At 35.8% G+C, this 12,123-nt stretch overlaps 2 protein-coding genes across 2 annotated transcripts; both read right to left on the bottom strand.

Moving 5' to 3' along the window:
- Positions 1-3,363: 3,363 nt before the first annotated feature.
- On the bottom strand, positions 3,364-5,134 carry LOC113705495 (cytosolic sulfotransferase 15-like). Its single transcript, XM_027227360.2, has 2 exons — positions 4,837-5,134; positions 3,364-4,733 (listed from the first exon to the last, which is right to left on the bottom strand). The coding sequence occupies exon 2, from the start codon at positions 4,711-4,713 to the stop codon at positions 3,703-3,705; it is 1,011 nt and encodes a 336-aa protein (XP_027083161.1). The 5' UTR covers positions 4,714-4,733; positions 4,837-5,134; the 3' UTR covers positions 3,364-3,702.
- Positions 5,135-6,109: 975 nt separating this feature from the next.
- Positions 6,110-10,361, bottom strand: LOC113706518 (uncharacterized). The gene is made up of 5 exons (XM_072063891.1): positions 10,001-10,361; positions 9,400-9,660; positions 8,446-8,500; positions 6,588-6,916; positions 6,110-6,525 (listed from the first exon to the last, which is right to left on the bottom strand). Exons 1-5 carry the CDS (start codon positions 10,359-10,361, stop codon positions 6,110-6,112), a joined length of 1,422 nt encoding a protein of 473 aa, XP_071919992.1.
- Between the last annotated feature and the right edge of the window lie 1,762 nt (positions 10,362-12,123).

Below are 12,123 nucleotides of genomic sequence, written 5' to 3'. Positions count from 1 at the left end.
AACAAAAAGAGACTTGGTTTATATTTTCCAGTCAAACTCGATTTTTGACATGATTTGACAGAATTTTTTATTGTCCAATTTTTAGGATTAACTCAGACCGAACAATTGACACATTCCCGATTCAACTAGTCGGATCAGCCGGTCCGAACCGAGTTTAAAAACAGAGCCACCTGCCTCATTACCATCCCTATGTCTCAATCATCTGAAACTCTGAATCAAATTAAACTTGTTACTGCTACAATATTTAGTATTTATAGCCACTTTTTTGTTTCTTTTTTGTCAATCATCCTTACTGTTTTTTAAGGATTATTTATTGCCGACTTTGTTGCAGACAAGAGAAGGTGACTTGCATTCAGTTGCTTTGTCAATTATTGAGCTACCTATACATCTGGACACCATTTATAATGTGTCAGTCTAAATATGGCCCGGTCTTCCGAACACTCCCCCCCCCCCCTCTTCTCTCAAAAAAAAAAAAGGAACAAGAAAAATGAAAAGGAACTACGTTGGTTAGTCCATATGAAAATTAATCGAATTTGGAAGCTATTTGCCGGACTATAACTCAGAAAAAAGAGGCAAAAAACCTGAAGTGCTCGTGAAAATATCTTTTAATCAAAATTAAAAAAATTGTAATCTAGGATGTGTCTATCTCGCTATGGAACACACCATTATAGAGTTTTATGGATAACTAATAATAGTGCCAAAGCAAAAAAATTCCAACAAATGGGTGGTACTAGCTTCACAGCTCTATTAATCGAGTTTGAGTCGAGCATTAGAATTACATGATCCCATAATAATGCTAAGGATGGTTTGAAAATTATGTGATTTTTCAATATTCCAATTATGCAAAAGACTATCCTTGTGATAAAAGATGGATATTTCTCGTGGCATTTGGTTAGTGAAGAAAAGTCATTGTGAAACGAATTAGTTGACCTGAGATAAGTTGAAGTTTTTTAAATATACTAAAATTCTATATTAAATCTTTATTTTTAAGTTATCTGTGTCGTCATTGTTTGTGTAATTTGGCCGAGGTATTAAGAGTTAGGGCACATTTATGTATCAAAATATTATATACACTGTAATTTTAAGGGTCATAGAAGTCTACAAATCATTAATAGCCTTCTAATATAAATAAATCTCTCAATTTCATCTTAAGTTTATCATTAAATTTTGGATAATATTATCCCTTAAAATCTCAAAGGGTGAAAACTTTCTCGATTTATTAAAACTTTAGACATTTAGATTGTGTCTGTGACAAAAATCACAGCATCTATGAATTTGTGAGAAATAGGGGTGAGGTGAGGGAGAGAGGGAAGAGAAGGAAGGGGGAAAGGAGAGGAGAGGAGGAGTGAGGGAGGAAGAAAGAAGGAAGGAAAAGCGGAAGGACAAGAGATGGGGCGAGAGAAAAAAATGGTGTTGGGGGAGGGGGGGAGGGCGAAGAAGGGTGCTTGCGGAATGCCAGCCGATATTGATGGGTTGAAACGACAGAGGAAGAAGAAGAAAAGAAAAAAGAAAGAAAAAACTTTGTGTATTTTTGACTTTTTGGGGTGTATATTTTGAAAAATCGTAGAGTGTTTTAGAAAGTTATTAGAGACAAAGTTATAAAAAAATTTTGTGTATTAAAAATAGGCCAAAAAAACTTGCCTCCCAAACAAAAGCAATGTACGCGCAAACTGATAAAATTTCATCTCAATCGCGTTTCAAATCACCCTTCTTACTGAATTTGTTCACAACCAATCTTGCCTTCTACTTTAGTAGTGAGTTGTGCTCTTGAGTCCTCAACTTAAAAATCTATTCCATTTTTAGTGCTCTCTTGCTCGTAGCCAATTTCATCAGGTCATAGGTGTGATTCTTATGTAAGGACATTATCTCCTCTTGCATAGTTTCCAACCAATCTTCTTTTCTCTCGTACTCTAGAACCTCATTGTAGAACTCAGGTTCCTCTCCATATATTAGCAACACATACTCATTAGGATTATATCTACTAGAATGTCTCCTCTTTCTGGTAGATCTTCTAGACTCATCTTGTGGTGGTGATGGTGAAGTTGACAACATCTCTTGCTCAAGTTCGTCAGTAGCAGTTAGGGGTGGACGCGGGTCGGGTATCCAACCCATTCACCATTTGGCTGATCCGACCCGCGCCTTGCGGGTAAGCCGTTTTCTGACCCTTACCCGCCCCGCATATCAGCGGGTACCCTATAATCGAGTATCTGCTGAGATAAGGTCGGGTTACCGGGTACCCACCCCGCTCCATTTATCATTCAATTTTTTTAAAAAAAATGATTTATACCAATTTAATTTTATATTTTACACATTCATCTGACATTTAATAAAATTTTTTTCTAAAAAAAGGTTTCCCACCAAGAAACAAGCATGTGAAGAGAATATATGCTTGCCTCTTTTTCCTAGGAAGGTATCAAATGCTAATTAATGTAATACCCCTGTATGCCAAGTTTAATTTCTTACTAGGATGGAGTAGGGAGCACTACTTATTTAACACCCCCATCTTTAATTCTTTTTTTTTTTTGAACGATACTATTTATACAACATAATCTATTTTATTAGACTGTAAATTGAATTAACAAATTTACAGACCTGACTAAATTAAAAAAATGTTCTAACTCATTTTTAAATTTTTTTTCACTATAAATGAGATTCAAACTTTCGATCTACAATTTAATGAAGAATTTAATCCTTTTTTTCAATTCCTTTGATTAGTCTACTTTTTTGTTCGTATCGAATGTGGATTGAGATAATTGTTTTATTGGGTGGAACACCAACTGTCACCAGTCAGAGCAACTCCAAGTGGATGTTTTCAACTTTTCATTATGTCTAGCGTCCAAAAGAATTTGGGTCACCATATCATGGACCAGCTTTTTGTTTGAAAGGTCAAAAAGAAAGATCATCCATGCTTTTACCGGCTTCGTGCAACTTTTGGATCACAAAACTACCTTAATCAAGTCTGCCATTCAACAAGAACATGTAAATGTTTTTTTTTTTCATTTATGATAACTTCTCCTACAAATTAATTATCTAGTTCGAGAAGCCAGCAAGTTGGGCAATATGAAGCTATGAACAATAAGTTGCTGGTATATCCCTTTCTTTTCGCGTGTCCTTGGAAAGAAATGCCATTCTTCTTATCAAACTCTAATCTCTACATGTCTAAATCTTTTATTAAATCCCATAATATTTAATAGCCATAATAAAACCAAAGAGGTGAAACAAAAAACGAAGAAAGGCTATCGGCTGAACATGGAAGCACAACTATGGTGATAGTTGTTTAGGGTAATCGGCTGAACATGGGGCATAAATGTGATAATGGTTGCTCAGGTAATAATTAGGTCAATTAATTGTAATTAATTCCAATTATGTAAACATTCAATTAATTTCTGATTTAATTCCTTAAATCAGGAATTTGAGATATTACAAACCGGAAAAAAGGTGGCAAGCCATTTTAGTAAATAACTACTTGAAAAAAACTCGCATGTGCGTAGATATATACTAACATTGTCCAAAACTGATAATTTCGGTCTTACAATAAGCAACAAACACACACATTGAATTATTACAAACTTGGGTTTATGATTGTAATTGAAGCAACAAACAATTTGAACGTAACTGAATTAGGCCTTTTATTTTGTTTTCTTTGTTTTTTGAGGAAAAACTGTTGAAACTTGGATCCGTCCTATCCAACATTCATCTTCTTCAGACAGAATTGCCATGGATATCCAGTGTCAACCCTGATTCACCAAACTTTTCTTGCATCAGTTTTTCGAGTCGGTTGGCCATGGATGGAGGAACCAAATTCACCCAATCACCGACTTCTCCTTTCCTGAAAAAGGAATTATGCTTAGCTCTAAAAACAGTTTGTATCTCCCCCTCTTTGTTACAGTTCAAATTCATAAGATTTTCGAAGCTACAAAGCGTTGCTATCTCTTCAACCAAACCTGCTTCCTCTTCCTCAGCTGAAAGTGGATATCCTAAGAAGTCAGCTATCTTCTTCACGGAGCTATTGATATCCTTTTTTAGATCCTCATACTTCAAAAACAACACTTTTTGAGGGTCCTTCAAGCTTGCATTCCAATATCCCAAACAATGGTCCCAGAATGGACCATACGGGTATATGCCCTGACAAAATGTTTCAAAAGGTACATCAAGAGACGCCGATGGCCTTGATGCAAAACCATTTTGCAGCACAAAGTGCCGCGTAGAGGTGAATACATCCAAAGGGTTTCGGCAAAGGTAGATGATTCGACTGTTGGAACAATCCAAAATGGTGCTTGGAAGCAATTGATAAGGTAGGTGAGTCGCAAGGATTCGCGGGCAAGGCATAGCATCTATATCAGGAATATTACCATCCTTGTACAGATGCATCTCGAGAAAAGGAACCAGATAATGAGGGTTGGAGAAGAGCAAAGGGCTCTCATCAACTGAATGATTGTTACGGTTAACAATACTGAAGGCGAGGGCTTTCAGCCATGTGGTTCCTGATTTTGCCATGGTGGCCAAAAAAATGTCAGAGTCATTGGCTTTGAAGTGCTTTTGAAAGGTTAGTGTAGCTCGAAGTAAATCTGCAACAAACCAAATGCCTTGGTAATTAGCCAGCAGCTCCCCTTCTACAAGCTTCTTTGGTTGCAACCTCTGGAAAAACTCTTTAAAGTGATCATCTTTTTGCTCCGCTTCAGTTGAAGATATCATTTTACGGGTATTCGACATTTCACGTGTTAGAATCCAGCCTGGATTGTTACGAAAAGTTAATTTGATAACCCACAAAAATAATAACGAGAATTATAATAAAATGTGAAGAAAATAATAAAAGATGATGACATAAAAATTTACGTGGTTCAGTCAATTAAATCTATGTCTACGGCAGGAGGAGGTGAGCAAATTCCAATAAAGAAGCATTCAAAGTTTAGGACCAATTCCAAAACAGGAAAGAGGCAATACAAAAAATAAATATAAATAAATTTAGACAAATGGAAAAATCTCCCTGAGCTCTCTGTCTCTCGACGTTTAAGCAATGTAGTGTGGTGCAATCCAAGGCTTTTGAAAGTCCCTCTTTATATAGGCAAAATTGCGACTGAAATTTGTACAGTATATGAACCAAGATTATTGCTGATTTTCGACTTCAAAGGAAAACAAAACTTGGCCTTCATACTAGTACGACTGTAGGACGGTAGAAATTTAGCTTCTTACCCCATTGCATCTGACCAAAAGACACGGAGGATGGAAAGCCACTTGCATGTTATTTAATGCTAACACATCTCCACCTTGATTTTGCATTCGATATATGAAAAAATAAAAAAAAAAATAGTAAACTTGTTCCGCCTTTTTTTCTTAGGAGTCCTAACGAGCTAATATCACCAGTGACGGAGCCAGGATTTTTTTTTAGGGGGGCCAAAATTTTCTCCTAATAAAATTATCTTAATATATTATGTTCAAAATAATTTTCTTCTATTTAAATATATGACATCTAAAAATATCAAATATTAAATTTAATTATAAAGGTACGTCTATTCATAAATATGCGGTACAGTCATAACAAAAATTAACAAAAAAGATAACCTTTGATTAAATATTTTATAACATCACAAACCATCCAATTTGCACATTATAAGAAGTTGCTCTCCAATATGTCACCTATGCAATATATATATATAACCATGTAATATAAATGTAACTATTTTCAATTGAAAAAAGATAAAAGTTATGTTAACATACTTTGAAATTTCAACATCTTTTTTTAGAAGTAAATTGAGCTCTACGCTCTTTCATAGAACTAAATTCATCTATGATTGAATCACTGCTAAATTTTTCAGCAACTTCCTTTTCTATATACACAATTAGACAATCATTGAAGAAATTATCTTCCATATTGTTTTGGAGCTTTGTCTTGATTATTTTCATAATTGAAAATGCCCGCTCTGTAGTTGTAATTGATACAGAAAGAGTAAGAACAAGTCTAATCAATCTATTAATAAAAGGATATATCACTAATTTTCTTGTCTTCACCAAGTCTTGACATAACTCATTAATATAATTCTTGCAATTCAGGATGATTTGGAATGTCGAGCTCAAAATGTTGAAGTTCTATTCTTAGATGTACTAGTTCTTACTCTATAAAATCATTCGGATAGAACTTCTCTGCAAGTTTACAAATATCATCAATCTTGAATAGCATAAATCCATTTCTAGGATCTAAAGCAGTAATCAAAACAAACAATTCCACGATATAATCATTAAACCTGCTATGTAACTTTTGCAATTGATAATTAATTGTTGCAAGAAATATATCCACTCGATAATAATGCTCCACACTAATCTCATCATGATTACTTCGAGATCTACCACATCTTGCAATATATTGAGCATTCATACATGGGATGTCAATTTGATGTTGCTTACAAAATAATTTAACTTTCACCAAGAAATCATCCCATCCCGAATCTCGAAAATTCTTCAGTAGCTTTGTTGTGCTTGGGACAAGATGCATTGCATTCAAAATATCTTGAGATTTACGTTGCAATGCTATACAAAGAAGATGAGTAACTTCCATAATGTCTTTCATAAGATGCAAAGTGAAAACAAACGTTGAGAGTATGGATTTTCATCTACTGCAATGTTACTTAAAACCACACAAGTAGCATTGAACATTTTCAGTAAACTAGAAATAGAATCCAAATGAGAACCCCAACGAGTATCTCCAACTCGTTTTAAAGTGCCAATTTGATTAATCCCCCTTCCAGTTTCAAGTTCACCATTAGCAATCTTAGTAGCAACTTCAATTGCTTGAACCTTCTTTAATTCGTCATTACGTTTGCTAGATGCAGTAACAATGCTGATAATGAAAACTAAATTGGAGAAGAATTGGTGAACAGAAGCTACTTCTCTAGAAGCTGCAAATAAAGCAAGTTGAAACCTATGAGCCAAACAATGAATGTAATAGGCAAATGGACATTCATGTCAAATTAAAAGCTTGCAAGCCATTCCATTCAAAGATGACTAATTCATATATATATATATATATATATATATATCAACTCTCACTAAAATTGTAAAAATTTGGGGGGGCCAATTTTATTTTACACATATATTTACATATTATGAATTAAAATTCTCAAAACTTAGGGGGGGCCATGGCCCCCTCTGCCCCCCTTGGCTCCATCATTGAATATCACATAACTATCAATTGATAGGGAAAAATATCTCAAGAAATTGTTAGTGCCCCTCTCAACTTTGCTACGAAAATCTTTGAACATATATGAAACCTGATATTTAGATTTCAAAACAAAACACAAAATTTTTCTGACAAAATCATCAATAAAAGTTACAAAATAAATATTACTACTAAGAGAGACCCCTCTTTCATATGTCAAATATCTGTGTGCATCAATCACACAGTCGATGAGAGTGAGAGGCTAACCATACTTGAAGTCTTGTGATATTTAATTGGTGGAAAAGGATTCTATATTAATTCCATTGGATCATAGCTGGCTACAGATAATAAAGTAGGTGCTTTAATGTGCGAGGTACCACAAGTCAGGTGATCATAAAATGTATGTCTTTAATGTGCATCTCGATGTAAAGTTTTACATTACAAAAAATTTTAAAATTGGTGCAGTAAAAATTAATAGGAGTAGTTATTATTATTATCATTATACGCCGTACTATCCGTATCAGGTAGCAAGGCATAGAAGTTAGAGGAACGATAATAGATGCTAGTTAGAGGCTACCTTTCAATACTTCAAGAGATATAAAGTTATTATTTAAAAATTAAAGGATGAAAAAATTTATTTAACAAAATACTAAAACGGTTTAAACGAATTTCATATAAAAAAATTCTTTTACTAAAATTTGCCAGGCTTGGTGCGTAAAATGACAAGGAAAATGAAACAAGATCCAAGGAAGTCATTAATCTGATGAGCGTTGGTCCTTGCTTAAGGGTTAATCCTAATTGGACTAATTTCTCTTTATACCCTTAAACTTTTATCATTTTTTCACTTTGTATCTTAAATTTGTATTCCGGATACTTTGTACTTTAAACTCTTAATTTTAAAAAGTTTATAGCCTAAATCTTCAAGTTTATTTCGATTAGGTCCAATCAGTGACACTGTTCAGCGAACTTAAGATTCAGTCAATGGCACTTTACTCCTTCCATGGCCAACCAACTTAAAGATCTGGCCTAAGAAAATTCCGGTGAATCAGGGTTGACGATGGAATTCCATGGCAAATGTATCTCGTAAAGATGAGCACTAGACTGTTATGCATGTTTTTTCATCTGGGCATTTCTCTCTGCCATCCCGCCACCTTTGGAAATTCAAGCTCAAAAGTTCTAACTGCAAAATTAAGAATATAAAACAAATGCCCTAATACAGATCAAGATTGAAGCTCCCACCCTCAAGATCTTTAAGTTATTGTTGCTTATTGCTGTGCGTTAGTATCCTTTACCTTTCATTAAATTTGATGGAAATGTTCTGTTTTGCACCATGTTTACCATACACATCTGTGCACATGTAACATTTCCAACATTTCTAGCTGACACATTACGGATAAGAGGCAGGGACAGCTACAATGTCGGTGGCTATTAACAGTCAACATTCGGCCAACAGCACAAAAATTCAAAATATAATAATGTCTAGACGTACAAATTTGAAAAAACTAACATGTACTTTCTATTGTAGTTGTAATAAGTTAATACATGGTGGGTGCTACAAAATTGTACCAGTTATTTGGGAAGAATTTTAACTCATGGCAAAGTTTGTGGACCAATTGAGATTACTTGCATTGCCTTTTCCAAACTAAGGAATTGAGCAATTTAGAGTACAATAAAAAATTTCACTCCCACTTTGACTCGTTTAACTCTTTTTCTTACTTCTTCAAATGGAGCTAATGATTTTCTCTTAGAATTGTGCTCAAACTTTTGTATGCTGGTAGTACTCTTCTCATTAAGTCTTGTTGGGGGTTTCTAGTCTGGAGATGGTTTTGTAAATTGTGTTTGAATTCTACGTAAATTGAAAAAGTCTAGAAGAAGTGGGAGCCACTATTCCTACCCTCGAGAGAGGACCAATCAAATAATGATTTTGCTCATAGAATTGTGCGCAAATTTTTGTTTGCCGATAGTAGTACCCTTCTCACTTTAGGGGGAAAAAAAAGAATTAAGTTTTTTTTTTTTTGGGGGTTTTAGTCTGCAGTGAACCAATACAATTAATGATTAAGAATTAGTCGAATGGGTGGTGTAAACAAACATCCTTGTTTGGATTAAGTGAGATCACACATCCAAAAGTTAGGAATTTGAACGTAAATGAGTTAGGCCTTTTATTTTGTTTTCTTTGTTTTTTGAGGAAAAACTGTTGAAACATGGATCCGTCCTATCCAACATTCATCTTCTTCAGACAGAATTGCCATGGATATCCAGTGTCAACCCTGATTCACCCAACTTTTCTTGCATCAGTTTTTCGAGTCGTTTCGCCATGGATGGAGGAACCAAACTCACCCAATCACCGACTTCTCCTTTCCTGAAAAAGGAATTATGCTTAGCTCTAAAAACAGTTTGTATCTCCCCCTCTTTGTTACAGTTAAAATTCTTAAGATTTTCGAAGCTGCAAAGCGTTGCTATCTCTTCAACCAAACCTGCTTCCTCTTCCTCAGCTGAAAATGGATGACCTAAGAAGTCAGCTATCATTATACTTCAAAAACAACACTTTTTGAGGGTCCTTCAAGCTTGCATTCCAATATCCCAAACAATGGTCCCAGAGTGGACCATACGGGTATATGCCCTGACAAAATGTTTCAAAAGGTACATCAAGAGACGCCGATGGCCTTGATGCAAAACCATTTTGCAGCACAAAGTGCAGCCAAGAGGTGAATACATCCAAAGGGTTTCGGCAAAGGTAGATGATTCGACGGTTGGAACAATCCAAAATGGTGCTTGGAAGGAATTGATAAGGTAGGTGAGTCGCAAGGATTCGCGGGCAAGGCATAGCATCTATATTAGGAATATTACCATCTTTGTACAGATACATCTCGAGAAAAGGAACCAGATAATGAGGGTTGGAGGAGGGCATAGGGCTCTCATCAACTGAATGATTGTTACGGTTAACAATACTGAAGGCGAGGGCTTTCAGCCATGTGGTTCCTGATTTCGGCATGGTGGCCAAAATAATGTCAGAGTCATTGGCTTTGAAGTGCTTTTGAAAGGTTAGTGTAGCTCGAAGTAAATCTGCAGCAAACCAAACCCCTTGGTAATTAGCCAGCAGCTCCCCTTCTACAAGCTTCTTTGGTTGCAACCTCTGGAAAAACTCTTTAAAGTGATCATCTTTTTGCTCCACTTCAGTTGAAGATATCATTTTACGGGTATTCGACATTTCACGTGTTAGAATCCAGCCTGGATTGTTACGAAAAATTAATTTGATAACCCACAAAAACAATAACGAGAATTATAATAAAATGTGAAGAAAATAATAAAAGATGATAACATAAAAATTTACGTGGTTCAGTCAATTAAATCTATGTCTACAGCAGGAGGTGAGCAAATTCCAATAAAGAAGTATACAAAGTTTAAAACATATTCCAAAACAGGAAAGACACAATACAAAAAAGAAATATAAATTGAGACAAATGGAAAAATCTCCCTGAGCTCTCTGTCTCTCGGGGTTTAAGCAATGTAGTGTGGTGCAATCCAAGGCTTTTGAAGTCCCTCTTTTTATAGGCAAAATTGCGACTGAAATTTGTACAGTATATGAACCAAGATTATTGCTGATTTTCGACTTCAAAGGAAAACAAAACTTGGCCTTCATATTAGTACGACTGTAGGACGGTAGAAATTTAGCTTCTTAGCCCATTGCATCTGACCAAAAGACACGGAGGATGGAAAGCCACTTGCATGTTATTTAATGCTAACACCTCTCCACCTTGATTTTGCATTCGATATATGAAAAAATAAAAAAAAAATACTAGTAAACTTGTTCCGCCTTTTTTTCTTAGGAGTCCTAACGAGCTAATATCACAAAAGTATCAATTGATAGGGAAAAATATCTCAAAAGAATCTATCAAAGAGTTCAATATATAAGTTAGGAAATCAATTTTGACCCAACAACTTAAGTCATTAGGTCTTGGACCCTTACTTACATATTAATCACTCTTTCTCTATTTTTCGAACCAATATGGGACGTAATCTTTTTACTCATGAACCTAACAAATCTCCCCCTTCATGAGTAACTCCAACATTAAACCCAAATTTATAAGCCCTTCTTCGAACCTACTTTAATACTCAACAGAATTCCATCTTATCACCTAAGGTCACCTCTTCTCCCATACACGTGTTGAGATGCCTTGAATTAGATCTTCAACCCCCGCTAAGCTGTACAGGGGCGACGCGCCTCGGCTGGGGGGGCCCGGGGGGCAGTGTTGCCCCTGGTGGGGGTTCGGGGGCAACGCCCCCGAAGCTTACGATATATATTAGTTACCGTGTCTGTTTTATTTTGGGTTTTGTTTTGGGCCTATTTTGGGTCCAGTCTGTTTGGTTGTATATATATACACCTTATTTTAGTCTGTAAACTATTTCGATTACAACCCTAATAAAATCTGATTTCCCCCAAGTTGTTCCTGTCTATTCTTGTTTGTACTTCTGTTCCGCTGCATCTGTTATAACAAGCTGGTATCAAAGCTCTAGGTTTGTCCTAGGGCTCGGATCACGCAACAACATGTCTGCTTTGAACATCAAGATCGACAAGTTCACCGGGAGAAATAGTTTCAGTTTATGGCAGATCAAGATGCGGGCTCTGTTAAAGCAGCAGGCCTGTGGAATCCGCTGACGAAGAAGAAATCGGATTCCGTTGATGAAGAGTCGATGAGTCTGGAGGAAAAGGCTCACTCGACAATCATGCTGTGTCTGGCAGATGATGTCATCACTGAGGTCGCCGGTGAAGAAACTGCTGCGGGTTTGTGGGTTAAACTTGAAAGTCTCTATATGACGAAGTCTTTAACCAACAAGTTGCTCCTAAAGCAACGTCTGTTCGGTCTGCGTATGCAGGAAGGTACTCCTCTTCGAGAACATTTAGATCAATTAAATACAATTCTTCTTGAATTGCGTAATATTGATGTTAAATTGAGGATGAGGATGCCGCG

Source organism: Coffea arabica, chromosome 8c (genome assembly GCF_036785885.1).
Source record: "Coffea arabica cultivar ET-39 chromosome 8c, Coffea Arabica ET-39 HiFi, whole genome shotgun sequence".
In the NCBI taxonomy this organism is placed as follows: Eukaryota; Viridiplantae; Streptophyta; class Magnoliopsida; order Gentianales; family Rubiaceae; genus Coffea; species Coffea arabica.
The sequence above is the reverse complement of the archived record's forward strand: the minus strand, read 5'-3'. Positions and strand labels throughout refer to the sequence as shown.